This window comes from Glycine soja, chromosome 9 (genome assembly GCF_004193775.1).
Source record: "Glycine soja cultivar W05 chromosome 9, ASM419377v2, whole genome shotgun sequence".
Taxonomy (NCBI): domain Eukaryota; kingdom Viridiplantae; phylum Streptophyta; class Magnoliopsida; order Fabales; family Fabaceae; genus Glycine; species Glycine soja.
This window is the reverse complement of record NC_041010.1, coordinates 974,456-999,589: the sequence shown is the minus strand read 5'-3', so window position 1 is coordinate 999,589 and position 25,134 is coordinate 974,456. Positions and strand designations below refer to the sequence as shown.

The following is a 25,134-nucleotide window of genomic DNA, read 5'->3' as shown; positions in this document are numbered from 1 at the left end:
TGACCAATGAATGGATCATGATCTCTTCGGTATACTAGTACAAATATTATAGGATCCTGACATCATATAGTAGTAGATGGTTTGGTTCATTAGAGTAGATGCTAGTGAGACACTATGCGTTGAGACACGTGTACGGTCGGCATGCGGTAGTGCATGATCATTATTGCACACAACAAAACTCATAAAAACCATAATGCAAACATGAATAAAAATATTGAAAAATAATCATGGTAAGTATTTTGTAGGCATTTAATTGATTAGTATTTATAGGGATTGAGGAAGGTGCATTGAGTCAACAAGATTTGGCGTGTCAACCAAAACAGCACATGGGAGTTATAGAAGCTATGTGCTGAGTTGCGAAGCCATCATCAATCCAATCTTGTGTGTTACTATAAGTATTTAACAGCATAGACATTAGACACATTCTTCGGTTCTGGCCACCCTCAAGTGTAAATACAACCTTAGCATGAAATTCAACTTTGTGGGACTACGTGTTGGAGTTTGATTGGTGAACGTGGTGTGCTAATGCCTTCTTAAGTTTTGCTTTTCTGTCACTTTCCCTCTGTGTTGGTTTGCTCTCATCACTTTTGTCTGCATTACACCTGAGCCTCAGATCTCATCTCTTATCCACAAAACCATGGCTGAAAAGGTACACAGCTTTCAATTGTCATCTGAATTATCACTCTTTAATTTCTATCTCCAAAACATACCCTTTTGGATTAATGTCCATTATTTATTGTCCTTGTTTACATAATGAAAATGTGATTTCAATTCTTCTGCTTGTAACATAACCAAATGATGATGCCATTCTTCTATTCTATGCCACAATCATGAGTTTGGTTCACTTTGGATACATAGTGTGCAATAATTCTAATGGGTGGTTTTGTTGAACACATTAATTCAGGTGACCATCATGAAACTCAAGGTTGATCTTGAGTGTGAGAAATGCTACAAGAAGGTTAAGAAACTTCTCGGCAAGTACCCTCGTGAGTGCCATCACCCCTTGCTTTTTTTTTTCATGCATGTAATTTTATATATATTAGAATCAGAATTGTGAAATGATTTTTTTTTTTTCAATTTGCATGCATTTATTTGGAGTTAAAAATTAAGAGGGTATCAAATTGAGTTAATTTTTGGGTGTTGAAATTTTGTGAACAAGAGAAATTCGGGACCAGAAGTTCGATGAGAAGGAAAACATTGTGTTCATCACAGTGGTGTGTTGCAGCCCAGAGAAGATAAGAGACAAGCTTTGCTACAAAGGTGGAGGCTCAATCAAAAGCATTGAGATACTGGAACCGCCCAAGCCCAAGCCCGCCGGGCCCGAGAAGAAGGAGGCCGAGAAACCCAAGGCCGAGCCCGAGAAAAAGAAAGACCCAGAGAAGCCTAAAGCAGACCCTCCCAAAGCCGAAAAGCCCAAGACCGAGCCCGAGAAAAAGAAGGACGGTGGTGGCGAGAAGCCCAAGGAAGAGCCCGAAAAAAAGAAGGACGGTGGGGAGAAGCCTAAGCCCGGGCCCGAGAAGCCCAAGGATAAGCCAACACCCGCGCCGTTACCTGTGCAGCCACATATAGCGGCACCGATGGCGGTCCCAGTTGGGATGCTCTATGCTCCTCCTCCGTGCTACGGAGGCAGGCCCGTTGGGCCTGGCTACGAGTACGGTGGGCCCATGCTCTGTTACGACGGTTACTATGCAAGGCCCGTTTACGATAGTTACAGTGGAGGCAGACCCTGTTATGGGAACCGTTGTGATCAATATTTCAGCGAAGAGAATCCACAAGGATGCACAATTATGTGACAATTACATCCACGGCGTTGCATTATTGTTGGGATCTGTAAATGATGGTGGCCATTCACAATTTCTCTCAATTATCATCATGTTTAATCACGTTCAATCCAATGAGCTAGTATTTCTCTGTTTTTGTTATTTAAAATTCGACGAGAGAAAAAAAAAACAATGAGGGGGGAAAAGAAAAATAAGGTTATTTAATCAATGGTTATAAATGCTATACTGCAGTGATGTTTTTTTTTTTTCGTTCCATGAGTTAATAAAATAAAGTTTCTTTACCAACAAGGAATCTTCTGACTACTCAGTGGATTGGATTTGCCTTTTTAGATTGATTTTGTTGAAAGTAATTAACTTTCTAACCAACAAAAAAAATAAAAAATCACCCACCAGTACTTTTTAGTGGGTAAGGTCATACATAATAAGGAAGCAGTTTACATTATTTAATATATTCTTTTTCGTACATTTTTTTTTATATAATTGCATAGATAAAACAAACACATTGATCTATATCAGTTGTTAAGAGTTCTTTACATTATATGATTTAATTTGCTATGAGAATATTGGTTGGGACTTGGGAAGGTAGCAGCAGCTAAATTGCCTTATCGCATATTGTTCGGTAGATAAATTTGAATTGGTGTTGGTTAATTGTGTCATGGTTTAGTAGTTTTTTTTTTAGTTGTTGTTGAGAAGCTTTAGTAGTTATTGATCAATAATCAATGACCTCATAAAGACAATGATGACAAATTGACAACCATGATTTTTTTTCCTTTGCCCATAGTTTCTACTTTTCCCACCCGATTAAATCCATGAACCTGAACAGAATTTGAACGAGCACAACCAGATAATAAAATGTGATGTATGAATGAAGTTTTTTTTCACAAAAGTAAAAGTTTTCAAGGTATTTATAGAATAAAAATAATACATACCGAAGTTAAATTAGATCATGGCTATCAAGGGCCAAGGGGTGATCTATCGACATTTATGCAATTATTCTATTTTTGGTTACAAAGAAAATAAAAGAATGGGAAGGAAGTGTTTCTCCTGATTTGGATATCATATAAACAAAGAAGGAAAATAAGTTTTTGTGGTCCATGCTAAAATTTATTTCTTCCCAGGTTACAAAAAAAAGGGGAGTGTGTGAATAAATACTCTTGAGATAATTTGTATTGCTAATTTTATTTTATTTTAAGTAGTAATTGATTTTTAATTATTATTATTATTTTAATTTATCTTATGTCTTGACTAGATTCTTTTTGTTATTGAGAGCATATGTTATGTTTTTATTATATTTTATGTTTGCTAACAAAAATTATGCCATTTTATAAATATATATTTCTTTAATTTCTCTTAATTCTGTTCAATATAAGAAGAGAAAGTTTAGGTCACGCTTGATTTGAGAAGTGTTTCTTTTCTGTTTTTATTTTCATTTGATGAAAATAATTTTTATTTTCAAAATTTTAAAATTTAGAAAATATGTAAAGGTATTACCATTTTTTCATTCTTCAAAAAAAAAGTCTGAAAAATTTTATTTGTTATTTTCAATTTTAAGAAATCTGTTTAGAAAAAATATTTATTAATGTAATTTTTAAACAAATGTATTTTTACTCTTATTTTTAATTTTCTTTAAAAATGAAAACAAGACTTAAACCAAATCAAACATCACCTATTCTTTCATTTTCTCTTCTATCAAACAATTAAAAAATAATTTCACTCTTAACTCTCTCTCTTTTCTTTTTCTTCTACTTTACTTTGTCAACCGCGTTAATTTAGCCTCTTGATAAAAAGACGTTGAATGTAATATTAGAAGAAAAAGTTTAATTTCTTGTTGCAGAAGATAAATTTAGAAAGGGACCTGAGCTTGACAATCTACATTTTTTATACAAAAGTTGCTTTCAACTAAATATAATATATTAGTTTATGTTATTAATAATTTCACAGAATTTAATGCAATTCGATCAACACAACTCTGGCTTCAATTATTCAATAGTTTTTCTTTCCTAGTTTGTTGTACCAAAGTTCACATAATTTATTTTCTCTGTTCTTTCTTCCTTGATTAGAATTGTCGTTCGATAATAGAATACGTTTCAATCCCGTAAAAATATAGTAGCTTTTTTACCAAATCGAAAAAAAAAAAGTTGAATTATCATAGACGTAACGTCGATCGAGTTGAAAACATGAATGAAAAGTGGAATATTACACAACAAAGGCCAAGTAGCAATCTGCTGCGGAAAATGGGGTCTCTATTAATTAATCATGTGATGCATGATGAGGTCATACAATAATGTATAAATAATAAATAATACGTATACCCACCATAAGGAACCAAAACTCAATTATGGGGTCATCTTAATGTTTAGGCATCATCATTATTTCTTTCCAAATTCTTTCCAAGCTACAATGCCACCAAAAATTGTCACCTTCTTCTTCCACCAGCATCATCACATGCTTTGGACAGATATGTTAATTAAAATGGCTAAAATTTAAGTAAAGTGGTAAACTAGTGCTCAGAGTTATTAACACTTAATAGCATGTGATCCCAAACTATCTCAAGTCTACTAAGCCAGAGCCAAGAATCGTGTCGGCACCGTCACGTTGTTAACATAACAAGCAATTGCCATGTAAATTGTGTAAGAAGTAACAACTAACAAGTATCATGTGTTATATTTGTAAAATATATAAATTTTGAAAAGTATTTTAATTGTTAAAAAACATTTTATTAAGAATATAAGTATAACTTAAATAAAAATAAAAATATCCAAAATTTTAGTTTTAAAAATTATTTTAATTAAATAAGGTTATTACTTATTCCAATATGATTTTTAAATATTTCAAAAAAAATTAAAATTAAAATTGAATAAAATATTTATTCAATTTATTCAGAAAAAATATTTATGAAAGTTTAGAAGCTATACATGTATTATAAAATGAAGAAGAGGTGTGGGTGTATATGAGAGAAAAATACATGCACAGAATCATTCCATTTCAAAAGTGAAGAGTTGAATTTATTATATAAGGGTGCACTAATATTTTTAAATCAAATCATATTTTTTTATATAAATAAAATATTTATAAAATATTTGAAATTATAAAAATATGTATAGTTAATTTAAATAAATTGTATTTGTATATTTATATTCTTTAGTATTATACGTAATTAATTATATATGCATAAATATTTTTATAATTTTTAAATTTATTATTTTCAGATGATTTTCTTTTAATTTAAATTTTTAGTTTCGTTGAAATTCATGCGAACCGACACTAATGAAAGAGAGTGATTTTTATAATTTTCGTTGGAGGAGATGGGATGAGGAAATGAGAGGATTAATATTCCTTTCCTTCCACTTTTTTTCCCCTTCCAATATTAAGTAAATTAAAGGGAAGAGAAACAAATTTATAAAAAAATTATTTTGAAAACTTATTTACTTTTATTCTCTAGATTAATATTTTTGAGTGTTTATCATACTATTCTTAACTTTTCTCAATTAATATGTCTGTGTGTTTATCATTTTTTTTGTCATTCTCTAAAAAAAATTATATAATTCAAAATCAAGTGATCCTATCTAATTTTCACGTGTCACATAGAATTTATTCCATTTCACACGATCTCAAATTATATCATAATTTCTCCATTTCTTCCTTTTTTTTTTTTAAGCAAACATTATGTTAATTAAAATCACTTTTCAAGTCTTGTGAATGAAAAAGTCTCTCCCATCCAATCTTAACCCAAATCAAGTTGAATTAGTCAAAACTGAAATAACCTCTTACATAAAAAAAAAAAAGAATTATGTTACCGTCCAATTGTTTCAAAAACATTATTTCAGATACCGAGCTAGTTATCAGGTTTGGCTAGTTCCCATCCCCTCAGATCAGTTAACTAATAAAGTAGAAATGCTACAACTGAAGCATCAAAACAACAGAAAATACTGCAATGAAAACGGGTAATTGATTAGTTGTAGTTATATGTATGTCATCAATTGAACATTTGAACTTAACAAAGAATCTATATACGTGTTGCATTATAACTGCCATGGTAATTCAACACTAACAATAGTCCTTGGTTAAAAAAAAAATGGTCCTAAAATCAAGTCATACTATCATTGTGTCCTAGTAACCTACTCCAATCAACAAGAAACAGTGTAAAGAAAATCGAGAGGCCAAGTAACAATATGCGTGGAATGTTTGCTTTAAAAGATTGCAAAAGAATTTGCATTAAAGGGAAAAAAATTGTAAAATCAAAGCTAAATTGGAAGTATCAAGATCTAATCATTCGTGCAACTACCCTCATTCATATTTGAGTTGCAGCAGCTTGGAATGCTCTTTGTCTAAACTGTTTAAGTACCAGCCAGGTGTTAGTTTTCTTCATGCTGATTCACATTACAAGACAAAGTAACGAAACATGATATATTAGGTGAGACCCTTAAACCATAGGTGAGCAAATCCAAAATGATACACCAAAGTCAAGCTCCTCGTATCCTGCAAACAAAAGGAGCACATCATAATACCAATTCTAACTTGTAGAAAAGGAGTAAACATGTGTATTAACTTCTAACTAAGATCGAATGGATCAAATGAATGAGGTTACATTTGTTATGTAAATGCCTCCATCAGACATAAGTTAAATTTCACTAAGCGAAGGTATGATTCTAAAACTCTGAAAATTGCATATATGTTGCCCTTATATTCAATAGACTTCAAATTGTCTTGAATTATGACACACAAGGTGAATATGCCACTGTTATAAACAATAACATTGATACGAAATGAAATATGTTTCGACAATCAGTATGATAATGAATATCATAACAATATAAAAAACTAAGAATTTTGATGCCACATTGAGAAATCTGTAATTCTGCAGGTGTCTAAAACTCCAATTGCAGGTAATTCATTAGATTTCCATCAAACTTGATAAAGTGAAGAAAAAAAATACCTTAATTTAAAGCAAAAACAAATTTGTAAATAAAATTCACCTTTGCACGATAAGTAGTATGATTTGGTTCGATTGATCCAATCCAAGAGGGGTCAATGTTTTTCGAATTGACATGTTATTTCCAGGGGTGGAAAGCTCATAGGCCATCATAAACAAATTCAATTGAAGAGTTAATACACTGGTATCATAAGAAACCCATCCTATTTATGTTGTACCTCAAGTCCTCAACCTTTATCTTAATTTCCCTTCGTTACTGCACAGATGCATGATAGTAAGAATATGCTAGTCATTGTAACACTTTGATATTGAAGGAGCAACATGTACTGCATCAAGTGTATTCATGATTCATGAATATGAAGTATCCAGTATTACAATATGTGAAACCATTTACATACAGAAACATTTCCACTTCCATGAAGGATGTAAGGCCTTCTGTTATGATCCATATCCATGAATTGGAAGAATGGGAAGAGTACACAGTCTTGATAATTTAGGACATTAACAAACTCAAACAGCATTAATTATTCAAGAATTGGATCATGAAGCATGAATTTAGAACATCAAATAATTAGAAGAAAAAAAATGGTGCATACCTTTTGAAAACATAATATTCTGACTTTCAAAAATGGTTTGAATATCAAGAATTTGGAGTAGGATCTTTCTCAAGATAGATGGGAAAAATGATACTTCGAAACTTTAATTCAATAACATATGTCCCAAGACGTATATTTAAGAGAAAGAGATGAGGAGACCTATTGTTTCATGAGAAGTCACAATGGTTCTACCCATCATAGATTCATATAACTAGGATATATTATTCAAGCGCCCTCATGTGATTTCCAATATCTATTGATCACAAAAATGGATTCTAGTACACGTCAAGTTCAAGTTACCATGCAACCATTTTTTTTAATTAAATAAATGGAAGTCCATCACTTCAGAAATCATTTTCTAACATCCAGTAGCTAGGGAACATCTTTTTGAACCAAACTCATGGGTGATGGAAGATGTTGTATATGAACATCATCATCTTGCAAATTAAACTAGTCCACAATGGATGGTAGCATACAAATATTTTTCATACATACGTCAGATTTTGGGACCAAATTTTTAGCTTGTAATGCCAACCCCTAACTCTAGAATGACAAGTGGTTCAAGTGGAGGAGGAAAGGAGAGTCATAGTGTATACAACTCTCAAGGCACATTATATTTCCAAGGAAGGAAGGTTCACTCTCTAAGAAACTCTGGAAAGCACCTATCACTGATCATGCTATGTCAAAAGTTAATTTCGAAAGGGATCATATCTGCATCAAGCAAAATATTTCTGTTAGAATTGGAAGCTTTCTAACTTCCATTCTCTATCCCATGTTCCTTATTCTCTTCCCTGCCAATATCAGTTTCTCTGTGCTACTACTGTCTAGCCTCATTAATTTTATTGGACAAGGGAAAGCTGAAGTATTTAGTGTTTTATTCTATTTTTCTATTCTTTCATGTTCCTTTATTATGTATGAAGTTCTTTTCAGTTTTCATCATTGAAATTCACTAAAATGAAATTATCCATCTTCCTATCATATGTAGCACACACAATTCTTGTGTTTTGAGAATTCAAAATTGGGCAGGAAAACATCAAATAGGCAATAAGAAATTGTTAAAGGGTTATATGAAATACACAAAAGAAGAGACACAAATGAATAATTATGTTTTCAAAGTGAGCACTTACTGCAGAGAGGCCTCGACTGCCTGTGCAGAGAAAATCCCACAAAATATGTTCAATAAAACCAAAACTTGGACTCTAATTGAGCTGAAAACCCACCCCAAAGGGCATGTCCCTCTTATTCATGATTACTCGTATAACTTTTAACAATAATAAAATTTTATGTATTCGCATTCTACATTTTGCCGCAGAAAAGGATTCTCTTATTGTCTATCATTAATTGCTGTTAGACAAAGAAGGCTTTCAATCTTAACCAGAATGTCTGAAAATATTGAAAGAAGGAACATGGAAAAAAAAATTTGGACCATTTCTCGATTTGTGCGTGTCATCCTTGCGCAGGGGCCATGCTAATCTTCTCTGTATCGTTCCAATTTTATCAGATGTCCCCGAAGGGACAAGCTTTTACTGTGGCCTGGGCTATATATTCTGTGAAGCTCTTGTTATATTCATCAATGTGGGACTAACTATGCATCTGGTGCTCCCCTAACGAAAGGAAGATACCTCGCATTCCCATTTTGCTTAACTCGGTTGCAGAAAAGAACAAAGATAGACACTCTTTCGACTGAGAACAAACTGGATTCCCTTCACTTCATTTCTAGCTGCATGAGTTATATAGCTCTTTAGTGACTTTTTTCATGCTTGGTTTTAATAAAATATATTTTGTATGGCTAAGATTTCAACACCTAAAAATTTAAGAGCACAGGATCTTAATCCTCTTGTTAGACATTTTCTTTTATGTTTTAAAATTTATCTTTATTAAACATTTATTTATTTTTAATTTACATTGAATTTTCTTTTATATTTTAACATTTCAAAATATATTAATTTTAAATATATAAAAGCACACTTACAATTCTCTTAAGGTATTATATTTTTTCATTTGCTAATTTTTTAACCCCAATCTAGTACATTTTAGTAAAAATATATGAGAATATTAATTCAATTTTTTTTATAATTTATGAATAATATTTTATAATGTTATTAGTACTAATTTTATTTTAAAAAATACTATAATGTGTATAAATACATATTATCTTTGTTACAAACTGCGTCAAAGCCGAATTCATTCGCAGCATCAAAGAATACAAATATTTATATTGTATATTGTATAAATTAGAATATTAATTAATTATATTTCTTTAACTAAATTAATTTTTTATTATTTATTTTATGGATTTATCTTTGTATAATTTCTCTCTTTCTCAAATAAGAAATATATTTTTTTTTACAATAAATCGTTGATTTAAATATTATTAGTCATCTTAAATAAGATTATAAGTTTGAATCATGTGGATAAAAATATAATTAGAACGAAAGATTTAAAAAAAAATATTTCATCTCCTTTTTTTTCCGTCAAATATCTATCTATTGAAAAAAATATTTATTAAATGAAAGTATAATAATTTTCTACTATGTTGAATTAAAAATAGAAAAACATTATATTCAAATGATTCAGTCCTCTTTCTCGCTCAACGCCGCCAAAAATACGTCCGTGCCCGCGCACCCGCAGGGCGCAACCAAAAACATTTAGCGCAACACATCTCAGTATCAGTCTATGTGAGAAGAACAAAGCAAAAATGGCTTCGTGCATTTGCGCTTCCCACTCTTCTCTTTTCCACGATCGCCATTATGTTTCCACCTCAATCTCTTCTTCATTTTCTCTGCGCAATTTCAAATTCCCAAACGCCGCTTCCTCCCACAAATCCCTCTCGCTTCACTCCAAAGCCTCTCAGGCGCTGCATCAAGACGCTGCTTCTCACGACCCAGATGCAAATTCTTTATCTTTATCCAAAACCCGCATCTGGGTCAATCCCAACAGCCCCCGAGCCAAACACCTCCAACCGAAATCGCCCAGCGCCAGGTACAGCTACCTCGCCAGACTCACCGAGTCGTTGAACTCGTGCACCCCCAGCGCGCAACACGTGTCCACGATCCTCAAGGGTCTCCGTGACAACGTTTCAGAGCGCGACGCTGTGTTCATTCTCGATAAGATGACGAACCCCGAAACCGCACCCTTTGTTCTCGGTCACTTCCGGGACAAGATTAAACCCTCCACAGACAAAGAGGTGATTCTCTACAATGCTACTCTTAAGGCGTTTAGGAAGTCCAGGGATTTTGAAGGTGCAGAGAAGCTGTTCGATGAAATGCTTCAGAGAGGGGTCAAACCTGATAACATTACATTTTCGACTTTGATAAACTCTGCTAGGATGTGTGCCTTGCCCGATAAGGCCGTGGAGTGGTTTAAGAAGATGCCGAGCTTCGGGTGTGAACCTGACGCCATGACGTGCTCGGCTATGGTGTCTGCTTATGCGCAAACTAATAATGTTGATATGGCTTTGAGCTTGTATGGTCGTGCAAAGGCTGAGAAGTGGAGCCTTGATGCGTCAACATTCTCGACGTTGATTAAGATGTATGGCGTGTTAGGGAACTATGTTGAATGCTTGAGAATTTTCGGAGAAATGAAGGTTCTCGGTGTGAAGCCTACTGTGGTGACGTATAACACTCTGCTGGGTAGCTTGTTCAGATCTAAGAAGTCTTGGCAGGCCAAGAATGTATATAAAGAGATGATAAGTAATGGGGTTTCACCGGATTTTATAACCTATGCTACTCTTTTGCGAATCTATGCTGGAGCACAATATAGGGAAGATGCTCTCAGTGTTTATAAGGAAATGAAGGGGAATGGAATGGATATGACTGTGGATCTTTATAACAGGCTATTAGATATGTGTGCTGATGTTGGTTGCATAGAGGAAGCTGTTGAAATTTTTGAAGACATGAAAAGTTCTGGGACTTGTCAGCCTGACAGCTTGACATTTTCATCCTTAATTACTGTATATTCCTGCAATGGGAAGGTTTCAGAAGCAGAAGGAATGTTGAATGAAATGATCCAATCTGGATTTCAGCCAACTATTTATGTTCTGACATCACTTGTCCAGTGCTATGGGAGAGCTAAGCAAACTGATGATGTTGTGAAGATTTTTAAGCAACTCTTGGATTTGGGCATTGTTCCAGATGTTTACTTCTGCTGTTGTCTTCTGAATGTTATGACTCAAACACCAAAAGAAGAGTTTGGTAAGCTAACAGACTGCATTGAGAAGGCTAATACAAGGCTTGGTTCTGTGGTAAGATATTTGGTGGAAGGGCAGGAGGGTGATGGAGATTTTAGAAAGGAAGCATCAGAACTTCTTAATTCAATTGATTTTAAGGTAAAAAAGCCGTTATGCAATTGTCTAATTGATCTTTGTGTCAGCCTGAATGCGCCGAACAGAGCACGTGACGTTCTGGACCTTGGACTGATGCTTGAGATATATAAAAATATACAATCCAGATCTGAAACCCAGTGGTCTTTGCATTTGAAGAAACTCTCAGTTGGAGCTGCTATAACCGCATTACATGTTTGGATAAATGACTTGTCTAAGGCATTGGAATCATGGGAAGACCTTCCACCACTGCTTGGAGTTAATACTGGACAGGGAAAACACAAGTATTCAGACAAAGGTTTGGCTAGTGTATTTGAATCACATTTGAGGGAACTCAATGCTCCGTTCCATCAGGCTCCAGATAAGGCTGGCTGGTTTTTGGTTACAAAGGAGGCGGCCAAATCATGGCTGGAGTCTAGGGGTTCAGCTGAAACAATTGATGATTTGAACTCTCAGGTTTCAGGTGCTTCAACAGTGGCGCTTCAGTATCAATAGGGTTGTTTTAAGAATGATATGCCATGTTATTTTTATGCAATTTTCTTTTTCTTTTGTGGAAATTTTGTATTAGTATTTAGTAAGTTCAATATAAGTATCCCCTAAAAAAAGTTCAATATAGGTATATATAGTATTAAAATTCTGGTTATCTTGTAGGGTAAATGAAGAGCTGATACTAGTATCCAGTGTAGCGGCTAAATTTCTATTGTTTAATATATATATATATATATATATAGAGCATTCCCATACCAATATATTAAATTTTCTGCCTGAACTAAATGAAATGAACAATAACACTTCCACCATATTAATTTTTCAAAAATTACCTCTACTACCTACTCTGAGACAATCTCACCATAGAGGCGGGGTAGAAACTACATCTAGAAGTAAAATGAAGGAGGACATCCCGCACAGTTTGGACTAAGGTAATCACTGCCATTCTCATCAAGGAGAAGTAAATTCAGTGAGTCTTAGACTAAGAAGGCTTGACCAAATCACATGCGTTCCCATATTATTATTATTATTTTTAAAAAAATAGTGGTTAAATTAGTACATTAAAATCTAAATCTAAAATATTACCATATAAATTCTTTTAAAAAATTAACACCGAATCAGTCTTTTAAAAATTAATTCATTATCACGTTAATCTTTTATTAAAAAAAACTAGATTATGTGACAGAGTAATTCTTTATTAACTTTACAAAAATAAGTACTTTAGAGACGAAATTGGTAATTTATTTATTTTTTTATTGCTCAAGTGTATGTAAATCTTGCAAGCGTGTTCCAGACTTGGGATAAAAAAAAAAAAAATATCAACTGTCTCCAACAATTCTATCGGTGTGGTATACTCAGACAGTAACAGACAGAGGGAAAATGGCTCAGCCTTACCCTCTTTGCTCTTCCCGTTCAGCTTCTTCCTTCTCATCCCATTATCGCATACCCTTCTTCACCATCATCCCTTCTCATTCCAAAACCCTTCTCCACGCCCCACGCTTCTCCTTCCAACCCTTCAACACTCTCCAAGACGCCGCAAAACTCGACGACCCAGATGCAAAGTCTCCATCTTTATCCAAAAAATCCTTCTGGGTCAATCCCAGAAGCCCCAGAGCCAAACAGCTTCAGCAGAATTCCCCTCATGCCAGGTCATCATCTCTCACCAAGCTCGCCAAGTCACTGGACTCGTGCAACCCCACCGAGGAACACGTCTCTGAAATCCTCAACGTTTTGGGGAACAATGTTGCAGAACGCGACGCTGTGTTTATTCTCAATACGATGGCTAATCCCAACACTGCACTTCTCGCCCTTAAGTACTTCCAGCAAAAGATTAGCCCCGGTAAGCACGTTGTTCTTTACAACGTTACCCTGAAGGTGTTGAGGGAGGTAAAGGATTTTGAAGGTTCAGAGAAGCTGTTTGATGAAATGCTTCAAAGAGGGGTCGAGCCAAATCTCATTACGTTTTCAACTATAATTAGCTCTGCTTCCGTGTGTTCCTTGCCAGATAAGGCTATGGAGTGGTTTGAGAAAATGCCCTCCTTCGGGGTTGAACCTGATGCGAGTGTAGCCTCCTTTATGATTCATGCTTATGCGCATAGTGGGAATGCTGACATGGCTTTGAAACTGTATGGTCGTGCAAAAGCGGAGAAATGGCGGGTTGATACTGCGGCGTTCTCTGCATTGATTAAGATGTGTGGGATGTTGGAGAATTTTGATGGGTGTCTAAGTGTTTACAATGATATGAAGGTTCTTGGTGCGAAGCCTAACATGGTAACTTATAACGCTCTGTTGTATGCCATGGGGAGAGCTAAGAGGGCCTTGGATGCCAAGGCTATATATGAGGAGATGATAAGTAATGGATTTTCACCCAATTGGCCTACCCATGCAGCTCTTTTACAAGCCTATTGCAAAGCACGATTTCCTGAGGATGCGCTGGGAGTTTATAATGAAATGAAGAAAAAGGGAATGGATGTGAATTTATTTTTATATAACTTGCTTTTTGACATGTGTGCTGATGTTGGTTGCATGGATGAAGCTGTTGAAATCTTTGAAAACATGAAACGTTCGGGGACTTGCCAGCCAGACAATTTCACTTACTCATGCTTGATCAATATGTACAGTTCTCATCTCAAACTCATCGAGTCTTTGGAGTCGAGCAATCCATGGGAGCAACAGGTCTCTGCAATTTTAAAGGGTCTGGGGGACGATGTTTCAGAAGGAGATATTATATTTATTCTCAATAGGATGGTGGATCGCAACACTGCATCCTTTGTTCTTAGATACTTTCAGAACATGATTAATTTCACTAGAGATAAAGAGGTGATTCTTTACAATGTGGTCATGAATTTGTTTAGGAAGTCTAGGGATTTTCAAGGAGCAGAGAAGTTGTTTGATGAAATGCTTCAAAGAGGAGTAAAACCTGACAACATTACATTTTCAACTTTGGTTAACTGTGCTAGCGTGTCTGGTTTGCCTAATAAGGCTGTGGTGTTATTTGAAAAGATGTCTCACTTTGGGTGTGAACCTGATGGTGTCACATGCTCAGCCATGGTATATGCTTATGCACGTACTAATAATGTTGACAAGGCTGTGAACCTATATGATCGTGCAAAAGCTGAGAAATGGAGCCTTGATGCAGTAACATTCTCAACATTGATTAAGATGTATAGCATGGCAGGAAAGTATGATAAATGCTTAGAAGTCTACCAAGAAATGAAGGTTGTTGGTGTGAAGCCTAATGTGGTGACATATAACACTCTGTTGGGTGCCTTGTTGAGATCTAAGAAGCACCGACAGGCCAAAGCTATATATAAAGAGATGAAAAGTAATGGAGTTTCACCAGATTTTATAACATATGCATCACTTTTGGAAGTTTATACTAGAGCACAATGTAGTGAAGAGGCTCTTGGTGTTTATAAGGAAATGAAGGGGAATGGAATGGATATAACTGCAGATCTTTATAACAAGCTTTTAGCTATGTGTGCTGATGTTGGCTACACAGATAGAGCATCTGAAATTTTTTATGAAATGAAAAGTTCTGGGACTTGCCAGCCTGACAGTTGGACATTTTCATCCATGATTACCATGTATTCCCGCAGTGGTAAAGTTTCAGAGGCAGAAGGGATGTTGAATGAAATGATCCAATCTGGATTTCAACCTACTATTTTTGTTATGACATCACTCATCTGCTGCTATGGAAAAGCAAAGCGAACTGATGATGTTGTGAAGATATTTAAACAGCTCCTGGATTTGGGCATTGTTCCAAATGATCACTTCTGCTGTTCTCTTCTAAATGTTCTGACTCAAACACCAAAAGAAGAGCTTGGTAAGCTAACAGATTGCATTGAGAAGGCTAATACAAAGCTTGGGACTGTGGTAAGATATTTGATGGAAGAGCTGGAGGGTGATGAAGCCTTTAGAAAGGAAGCATTAGAACTTTTAAATTCAATTGATGCTGAAGTAAAGAAGCCTTTATGCAATTGTCTAATTGATCTTTGTGTCAAGCTGAATGTGCCTGAAAGAGCACGTGACCTTCTGGATTTAGGACTCATGCTTGAGATATATACAAATATCCAGTTCAAATCCCAAACTCAGTGGTCTTTGCATCTGAAAGAACTCTCAGTTGGAGCTGCCATGACTGCATTACATGTTTGGATTAATGACTTGTCTAAGGCATTGGAATCAGGGGAGGACCTTCCTCCACTACTTGGAATTAATACTGGGCAAGGAAAACACAAGTATTCAGACAAAGGCTTGGCTAGTGTATTTGAATCACATTTGAAGGAACTCAATGCTCCATTTCATGAGTCTAAGGCTGGCTGGTTTTTGGTTACAAAGGCTGCAGCCAAATCATGGCTGGAGTCTAGGGATTCAACCGAATCAATTGCTGGTTTGAACTCTCTGGTTTTAGGTGTTCCAACAATGGTCCTTTAGTATTGATAGTGTTGTTTTAGGAACATGTGCCATGTTAATCTTTTTGGCATATTCCTATTCCTTTTGCGGAAATTTTGTACTGTATATTTATGTATGAAACTTCGCGTGAATACAAGTAGGAAAACATGATTTTAATACTATTTTCTAATATTAATTTAATCTTGATCTTAATTTGATACTATTTGCTAGTCCTTTGAAATTGTTACTCCTAGGGCGAATATCGTATTGGCTATTGAAAAGCTCTATTTACATTGGAATTATCAAAGAACCAAGGCAACTGAAACTTATTCGGCGAACATTGTTTTGATATAAGTTTGTTACAGGAAAAAATGTAAATAACTGGAAATTTTTTGGTTTGTCATTGTTCATGTTTATTTTAAATAGAATGATTTTGGTTCCAGAAAGAATAACACATTCCTAACCAAAAAAAAAGAAAGTATAACACATTTTCATATTAGTTTTTGGAATTAAGGAAATCTTTTTCGGATGTATTATTTCAATTCCCAAACTTAATTAAATTCTTATTTTGTTTCTCTAAACATAAACATGTTAATAGAAATTAAACTAATATACGAAAAAGTTTAATTCAATTGGATAAATAGAATATGTAAATTATTATAAATTTTTTATATTTATCTTTTAATTTATATCAATAAAAAAAAACTAATGTTTAAGGGATTGTATTTTCTTGAACTAGTCCAATAATTTATCCATGATCACGTCGAGAAAGTGAATTAATCATATTCAGCAGGAAAAAAAAAAAAACAATTTGCACTTATGTTTGTTCATCAATCAGTCAGTTTACATTTTGTTCATCAATTTTCTCGAGCGTTATACGTATATACAGTCTTAGAGAGAGGGAAGGAAAATGGCTCAATCTTACCTTATCTGCTCATCATCATCATCTTCTTCTTCTTCTTCTTCTTCTCCTCCTTGTTCTTCTGCCTTCCATTACCGTAAACCCATCACCACTTCTATTTCCTTCTCTTGCTTTTCCCGCCATTTCAAACTTCCCACCTTCCCTTTATCTCATAATCCCAAAACGCTTCTCCAAGTCCAAGCCACCTACACTCCACAAGACCCAGATGCAAAGTCTTCGTCTTTATCCAAAACTTCCATCTGGGTCAATCCCAAAAGCCCCAGAGTCAAACACCTTTGGAAGAATCCCTATCACGCCAGGTCTTCATCTCTCACCAAACTCGCCAAGTCTCTCGACTCCTGCAACCCCACCCAGCAACGCGTCTCTCAAATCCTTCAAGTTTTGGGGGACAAAGTTTTCGAATCCGATGCCGTCGTTATTCTCAATTCCATGGTCAATCCCTACACTGCACTCCTCGCTGTTAACTACTACTTCACGCAGAAGATTAAACCCTCTAGGCACGTTGTTCTCTACAACGTCACCCTCAAGCTGTTTAGGGCGGTAAGGGATTTCGAAGGTGAAGAGAAGGTGTTTGATGAAATGCTTCAAAGAGGGGTCAACCCAAATCTCATTACGTTTTCAACTATAATTAGCTCTGCTTCCATGTTTTCTTTGCCGTACAAGGCTATTGAGTTTTTTGAGAAAATGCCCTCCTTTGGGGTTCAACCTGATGCCGGTGTAACATCCTTTATGATTCATGCTTATGCGTGTAGTTGGAATGCTGATATGGCTTTGAAACTGTATGATCATGCAAAAACAGAGAAATGGCGAGTTGATACGGCAGCATTCTTGGCATTGATTAAGATGTTTGGGAAGTTTGACGATTTTGATGGATGTTTAAGAGTTTACAATGATATGAAGGTTCTTGGTGCCAAGCCTATCAAGGAAACTTATGACACTCTGTTGAATGTCATGGGGAGAGCTAAGAGAGCCGGGGACACCAAGGCTATATATGAGGAGATGATAAGTAATGGATTTTCACCCAATTGGCCTACCTATGCAGCTCTTTTAGAAGCCTATTGTAAAGCACGGTGTCATGAGGATGCGCTGAGAGTTTATAAGGAAATGAAGGAAAAGAGAATTAATGTTGATGTATTTCTTTATAACTTGCTTTTTGAAATGTGTGCTGATGTTGGTTGCATGGATGAAGCTGTTGAAATCTTTAAAGACATGAAAAGTTCATGGACTTGCCAGCCAGACAATTTTACATACTCGTGCTTGATCAACATGTACAGTTCTCATCTCAAACTCACCGAGTCTTTGGAATCAAGCAATCCATGGGAGCAACAGGTCTCCACAATTTTGAAGGGTATAGGGGACATGGTTTCAGAAGGAGATGTTATATTTATTCTCAATAGGATGGTAAATCCCAACACTGCATCCTTTGTTCTTAAATACTTCCTGAACAGGATTAATTTCACTATAGATAAGGAGTTGATTTTTTACAATGCGGTCCTGAATTTGTTTAGGAAGTATAGGGATTTTGAAGGAGCAAAGAAGTTGTTCGACGAAATGCTTCAAAGAGGGGTAAAACCTAATAACTTTACATTTTCAACTATGGTTAACTGTGCTAATAAGCCTGTCGAGTTGTTTGAAAAGATGTCTGGCTTTGGGTATGAACCTGATGGCATCACATGCTCGGCCATGGTATATGCTTATGCACTTTCTAATAATGTTGACAAGGCTGTGAGCCTATATGATCGTGCAATAGCAGAGAAATGGTGCCTTGATGCAGCAACGTTCTCAGCATTGATTAAGATGTATAGCATGGCAGGAAATTATGATAAATGCTTGAAAGTCTACCAAGAAATGAAAGTTCTTGGTGCGAAGCCTAATGTGGTGACATATAACACTCTGTTGGGTGCCATGTTGAAAGCTCAGAAGCACCGACAGGCCAAGGCTATATATAAAGAGATGAAAAGTAATGGAGTTTCACCAGATTTTATAACATATGCATGTCTTTTGGAAGTCTATACTATAGCACATTGTAGTGAAGAGGCTCTTGGTGTTTATAAGGAAATGAAGGGGAATGGAATGGATATGACTGCAGATCTTTATAACAAGCTTTTAGCTATGTGTGCTGATGTTGGCTACACAGATAGAGCAGCTGAAATTTTTTATGAAATGAAAAGTTCTGGGACTTGCCAGCCTGACAGTTGGACATTTTCATCCATGATTACCATGTATTCCCGCAGTGGTAAAGTTTCAGAGGCAGAAGGGATGTTGAATGAAATGATCCAATCTGGATTTCAACCTACTATTTTTGTTCTGACATCACTTGTCCATTGCTATGGGAAAGCTAAGCGAACTGATGATGTTGTGAAGGTATTTAAGCAACTTCTGGATTTGGGTATTGTTCCAAATGATCACTTCTGCTGTTCTCTTCTAAATGTTCTGACTCAAACACCAAAAGAAGAGTATGGTAAGCTAACAGATTGCATTGAAAAGGCTAACACAAAGCTTGGTTCTGTGGTAAAATATTTGGTGGAGGAGGAGGGTGACGGGGATTTTAAAAAGGAAGCATCAGAATTTCTTAATTCAATTGATGCCAAAGTAAAGATGCCTTTGTGCAATTGTCTAATTGATCTTTGTGTCAAACTGAATGTGCCTGAAAGAGCATGTGACCTTCTGGATTTAGGACTGGTGCTTGAGATATATCCAAATATCCAATCCAAATCCCAAACTCAGTGGTCTTTGCATCTGAAAGAGCTCTCGGTTGGTGCTGCTATGACTGCATTACATGTTTGGATCAATGAGTTGTCTAAGGCATTGGAATCAGGGGAGGACCTTCCTCCACTACTTGGAATTAATACTGGGAAAGGAAAACTTAAGTATTCAGAAAAAGGCTTAGCTGGTGTATTTGAATCACATTTGAAGGAACTCCATGCTCCATTTCATGAGGCTAAGGCTGGCTGGTTTTTGGTTACAAAGGCTGCTGCCAAATCATGGCTGGAGTCTAGAGGTTCAATTGCTGATTTGAACTTTGAACTCTATGGTTTTACGTGTTCCAACTTCCAACAATGACCTTAAGTATCGATAATATTGTTTGAGAAACGATGTGCCATGCTAATGTTTTTGGCATTTTCCTATTCGTTTTGTAGAAATTTTGTACTGTATATGATTGTACAGAACTTCGTGTGAAGAAATACAAGTATGATTATGAACACATGATTTTAATTTTATTTTCTATTATTAATTTAATAGTATTTTCTAGTCCTTCTAAATTTTTACCTAGGACGAATATTGTAGTATTGGAATTGAAGAGCTCTATTGACATTAGAATGAGCAAAGAGCCACCAAGGCAACTGGAAATTATTCTGCGAACATTGTTTTGGTATGTAAATATCTAGAAAAAGAAATGTTAGTATTTTTCTTTAATAGATTAATGGATATGTATTGTAAATGTAAAAGATTTTATAATTTCAATTGATCAGAAATTAATTTTGGTATTAATTTTAAGAGTAAAAGAAATTAAACCTATGATAAATTTATAGATTTTTATAATAATTAGTCGTACAAAATTATTTGTGTAATGGAATAATACTATAAAAATATTTTTGAATGAAAACATGAAAACCTTTTTTCCTCTCCTATAAATTACTTGAACTTACATATCACTCACCCCAGCATTAATCAATCAGGTTAATAAGAAGTCTCAAGTTTTTTTTTTTCTCATAAGTCTCAAGTTCTATACTTGTGTTGTAGAAAATAAAAATAAAAAATACTTGAATTTGCATAAAGAACTATGATCGTGTGTGTCTTAAGATTTGGAGGAAATAAAGTAATTTCTTGCTCAACAACCCGTCTGTTTATATTTATTTTTTTTCTTTTTCAAAGCCATATCAGTTTTCTCGAGTCTCGACAGTCTCAGACTCAGAGGGAAGAAGGAAAATGGCTCAGTCTTACCTTCTCTGTTGTTCTTCTTCTTTTCCTCTTCTTCCTTCTTCTTCTTCTTCTTCTTCCTTCCATTATCGTAAACAAATCACTAATACCACTTCTATCCCCTCTTACTCTTCCCGCCATTCCAAACTTCCCAACTTCCCTTCTTCCCATCAATCCAAAACCCTTCTACAAGACACAATACTCGATGACCCAGATGCAAAGTCTTCGTCTTTATCCAAAACTTCCATCTGGGTCAATCCCAAAAGCCCCAGAGCAAAACACCTTTGGAAGAATTCCTATCACACCAGGTCTTCATCTCTCACCAAACTTGCCAGGTCTCTCGACTCCTGCAACCCCACCCAGCAACACGTTTCTGAAATCCTCAAAGTTTTGGGGGACAATGTTTTAGAAGCTGATGCAGTGTTTATTCTCAATTCCATGGTGAATCCCTACACTGCACTCCTCGCTGTTGAGTACTTCAAGCAGAAGATTAAACACGCTAGGCACGTTATTCTCTACAACGTTACCCTGAAGCTTTTTAGGGAGGTTAAGGATTTCGAAGGAGCAGAGAAGCTGTTTGATGAAATGCTTCAAAGAGGGGTCAACCCTAATCTCATTACGTTTTCAACTATGATTATCTGTGCTTCCGTGTGTTCTTTGCCGCATAAGGCTGTGAAGTGGTTTGAGATGATGCCCTCTTTCGGTTGTGAACCGGATGACAATGTGTGCTCGTCTATGATATATTCTTATGCTCGAACTGGTAATGCTGATATGGCTTTGAGACTGTATGATCGTGCAAAAGCAGAGAAATGGCATGTTGACACGGTGGTGTTCTCGGGGTTGATTAAGATGCATGGGATGTCAGGGAACTATGATGGATGCTTGAATGTTTACAATGACTTGAAGGTTCTTGGTGCAAAGCCGAACTTGGTAACGTATAATGCTCTGTTGTATGCCATGGGGAGAGCTAAGAGGGCCAGGGATGCCAAGGCTATATATGAGGAGATGATAAATAATGGGTTGACACCAAATTGGCCTACCTATGCAGCTTTGTTACAAGCCTATTGTAGAGCACGGTTTAACAGAGATGCACTGAATGTTTACAAGGAAATGAAGGAGAAGGGGAAGGATTTGGATATACTTCTTTATAACATGCTTTTTGACATGTGTGCAAATGTTGGATGTGAGGGTGAAGCTGTTAAAATTTTTGAAGACATGAAAAGTTCTGGGACTTGCCGTCCAGACAGTTTTACATATGCATCCTTGATCAACATGTACTCCAGCATTGGGAAAATTTCAGAGATGGAAGCCATGTTCAATGAAATGATGGAATCTGGATTTGAGCCTAATATTATAGTTCTGACATCCCTTGTCCATTGCTATGGAAAAGCCAAGCGAACTGATGACGTTGTAAAGATATTTAATCAGCTCATGGATTTGGGCATCAGTCCTGATGGTCGCTTCTGTGATTGTCTTCTGTATGCAATGACCCAAGTACCAAAAGAAGAACTTGGTAAGCTAACAGGTTGTGTTGAGAAGGCTAATCCAAAGCTTGGGTCTGTGTTAAGATATATAATGGAAAAGCAGGAGGGTGGTGGAGATTTTAGAATGGAGGCGTCAGAACTTTTGAATTCAACTGAAGCTGATATAAAGAAGTCCATGTGCAATTGTCTAATTGATCTTTGTGTGAACCTGGATGTGCCAGACAGAGCTCGTGACCTTCTGGACCTTGGGCTGACTCTTGAGATATATACAGATATACAGTCAAGATCTCAAGCAAAGTGGTCTCTGCACCTAAAGAGACTGTCAGTTGGAGCTGCTCTGACCGCCTTAAGTGTTTGGATAAATGACTTGTCTAAGACTTTGGAACTAGGGGAGGAGCTTCCACCACTACTTGGAATTAATACTGGGGGTGGGAAACACAGATTTTCAGATAAAGTTTTGCCTACTGTATTTGAATTGTATCTGAAGGAACTTAAAGCTCCATTTCATAAGGCTGCCAATAAGGCTGGCTGGTTTTTGGCTACCAGTGAAGCAGCTACATCATGGCTGCAATCTAGGGGTTCAGTAGTGGTTCTTCCCCAATGATATTGCTGTTTGCTATTAGGCAACCCCGAAACACATACTTTTTGCATTTTTCCCTTACCATGGGAGAAAGTTTTGATGAATAGTTTCTGAAAATTTGTCTTATTTTGGATGTCTTACATTGTGAATGAAGGTGTGATACTAATATCTAGAAAGAGTAAATGTAAGTAATAAGTTCTTGGCTTTGTGGCTCTGGTGAATTTCAAAATCGTATGTTGTAGGATACTAGGTTATTAGTAGTGTTGATTGAACAAATGGATACTGGAATTAATAGTTGGCAAGGACAGGTGCACGGGGTGAAAGTTGGTCTTCTCATTATTGTAGTCTGAGTCCAAGGATGCCTCATTTTATGGCCAGGTTGATGTGGCACATGTTTTTATTCTGTTCTAAACAAACACAATCCGGTACCTTCTGTTATAAACTGAGAGCTGGTTTACACGGCTGGGACCAGTTTTTTTTTTTTTCCTATTCTGGTTCAAGAAAAGAAGGCATAGTTCTACTCTTTGAATAAAGTGTTGTATTCCTTTTCAACTATTACATTTTCATTTGTGCGAGGGAATGACTGTAAAATTGATTTTGAAGTGATGCGTTTTATATTTTGACGTTTTTTTCATTAAAGCAAATTATATTAAAATTTATAATTTTTTTATCTAACGTACAAAAATGTTTTTTAAGTCAATTTGAACCTGAAACCAATTTCTCAAAATGCAACCAAACATATGAATTTTTATTTGAAATCACGTTAGCCACTATTTCAACTTAGTTCGGGATAGTTCAATGTGAATCTAAACAAGCAGTTCCCATATTGCAAAAACAACTGAGAAAAAGCAGGCTATTATCTGCTTTTTCTTTTCGTTTACTGTTTTAAAAAAGACTTAAAAAGAAGAATAAAAGAAAATAATGGTGTAAGCAGGGTTGAGATTGACCTTTTTATTGAACATGATTGTTACTTTTTTCAGTCAATTCTTTTATCTGTAGGATTGACTTTGACTTTTTGCTTATGGCTTTAATGTGTTATTATTGAAATAATTAATTGCTTGGACAAAGGTTGGCAAATTAAGGAATAAAGTTCTTTTGACTTTAGTTTAGGGAACATTTAGTAGTAATGTGCTTGCAACTTCTAGTCTTACCTGGACCTGAAGTGCCTATCCAGTCACACCCCTCTTTACTTTTTTTGGCCTAATGGAACTCTTCTGTATATTCTTATTTTTAATAGAAGTCAACACGTAACGAAAGGTATGTGATCAATGATGGCTTGCACGTTAATATTTTATTCAACTTAAATTGACCCAACTTTCTCTATATGATGGTTAGTCCTTCATTTGATCATATGCAAAATGGGAAACTGTATGGGTTACCACTCTCAACCAAAGAAGCAAACCAGATATCCTCTAATTGAAGGAAGAGAATTAGATGCCTCAGTGCCAGTTGAAAAGATGAACTCTGCTCCTAATAAGCATTACATAGTGGTGCGTAGGAAGCTGCGGCATGGGGAGGTTTACCAGCTTGCACCATTCATGTTGCAATCGGATATGCCTTGTAGGACAACTAACAACAGAAAGTTGAAGGCTAGGAGTGTGAAGATTGTGGTGACTGCAGAAGAATTGGAATCGCTGTTAAGCGGATCAAAGAGGCTCCAAATCCAATGTAGAGCTGCACGTGTCAGGCGAAGTTTTGGTTTGAGAGGGTGCCAAAAATGGTTACCTTCTTTACCAACTATTCAAGAGGTGCATAACTATTAAATGGTGGGATGGATGCTATTGAAGTATTCCTATCATCAGTTGTATAATGAATTTTATTTGTAGTTTTTGCGGATTTTCAGAAAGATGCTAGGTTGTATTTGATCAGGAAATTAAGGATGTTTACCTGCTCAATATTTTTAACTATAGCAGCAGGGGGAAGAAAAGAAAAAAAAGAAAAGTTTCTCCATGTACATCTTTTTTTTAGTTTTCTTCTGGTTTAAGAGTTTTTCATTCATACTGTAGGAGTAGTGAATGCTGACTGTTCAAGTTCTTGGATGATTGGATGAACAATGAGAATATGATATTTGTTCATTCATTTCAGCTGCTTAAAGTGATACTACTGCTACAATTTTTCCTTGTTCCTCTATTATAAGATAGTATGGAATCTGCTTCTGCTCAGTGATGTTTAGATAATTATATCCTTTAAAGACTTGTAATGATATTCCATGATTG

At 35.6% G+C, this 25,134-nt stretch overlaps 5 protein-coding genes and 1 non-coding gene across 6 annotated transcripts; 5 read left to right on the top strand and 1 right to left on the bottom strand.

Annotated features, from left to right (window-relative positions):
* Positions 1–289: 289 nt before the first annotated feature.
* Positions 290–2,069, top strand: LOC114367864 (pollen-specific leucine-rich repeat extensin-like protein 1). The gene is made up of 3 exons (XM_028325094.1): positions 290–649; positions 905–986; positions 1,162–2,069. The coding sequence occupies exons 1-3, from the start codon at positions 638–640 to the stop codon at positions 1,791–1,793; spliced, it is 726 nt and encodes a 241-aa protein (XP_028180895.1). The 5' UTR covers positions 290–637; the 3' UTR covers positions 1,794–2,069.
* Positions 2,070–8,724: 6,655 nt separating this feature from the next.
* LOC114369046 lies at positions 8,725–8,827 on the bottom strand. Its single transcript, XR_003657508.1, has one exon. It is a non-coding gene; the product is annotated as a U6 spliceosomal RNA (small nuclear RNA).
* A 1,050-nt stretch (positions 8,828–9,877) lies between these two features.
* On the top strand, positions 9,878–12,274 carry LOC114367046 (pentatricopeptide repeat-containing protein At4g16390, chloroplastic-like). Its single transcript, XM_028324131.1, has one exon. The coding sequence runs from the start codon at positions 10,009–10,011 to the stop codon at positions 12,124–12,126; it is 2,118 nt and encodes a 705-aa protein (XP_028179932.1). The 5' UTR covers positions 9,878–10,008; the 3' UTR covers positions 12,127–12,274.
* Positions 12,275–12,928: 654 nt separating this feature from the next.
* LOC114367045 (pentatricopeptide repeat-containing protein At4g16390, chloroplastic-like) lies at positions 12,929–16,224 on the top strand. Its single transcript, XM_028324130.1, has one exon. It carries the CDS (start codon positions 13,000–13,002, stop codon positions 16,051–16,053), a length of 3,054 nt encoding a protein of 1,017 aa, XP_028179931.1. The 5' UTR covers positions 12,929–12,999; the 3' UTR covers positions 16,054–16,224.
* Positions 16,225–16,813: 589 nt separating this feature from the next.
* LOC114367044 (pentatricopeptide repeat-containing protein At4g16390, chloroplastic-like) lies at positions 16,814–20,138 on the top strand. Its single transcript, XM_028324129.1, has one exon. It carries the CDS (start codon positions 16,922–16,924, stop codon positions 19,994–19,996), a length of 3,075 nt encoding a protein of 1,024 aa, XP_028179930.1. The 5' UTR covers positions 16,814–16,921; the 3' UTR covers positions 19,997–20,138.
* Positions 20,139–20,770: 632 nt separating this feature from the next.
* Positions 20,771–23,473, top strand: LOC114425189 (pentatricopeptide repeat-containing protein At4g16390, chloroplastic-like). Its single transcript, XM_028391995.1, has one exon. It carries the CDS (start codon positions 20,864–20,866, stop codon positions 22,940–22,942), a length of 2,079 nt encoding a protein of 692 aa, XP_028247796.1. The 5' UTR covers positions 20,771–20,863; the 3' UTR covers positions 22,943–23,473.
* Positions 23,474–25,134: the final 1,661 nt, after the last annotated feature.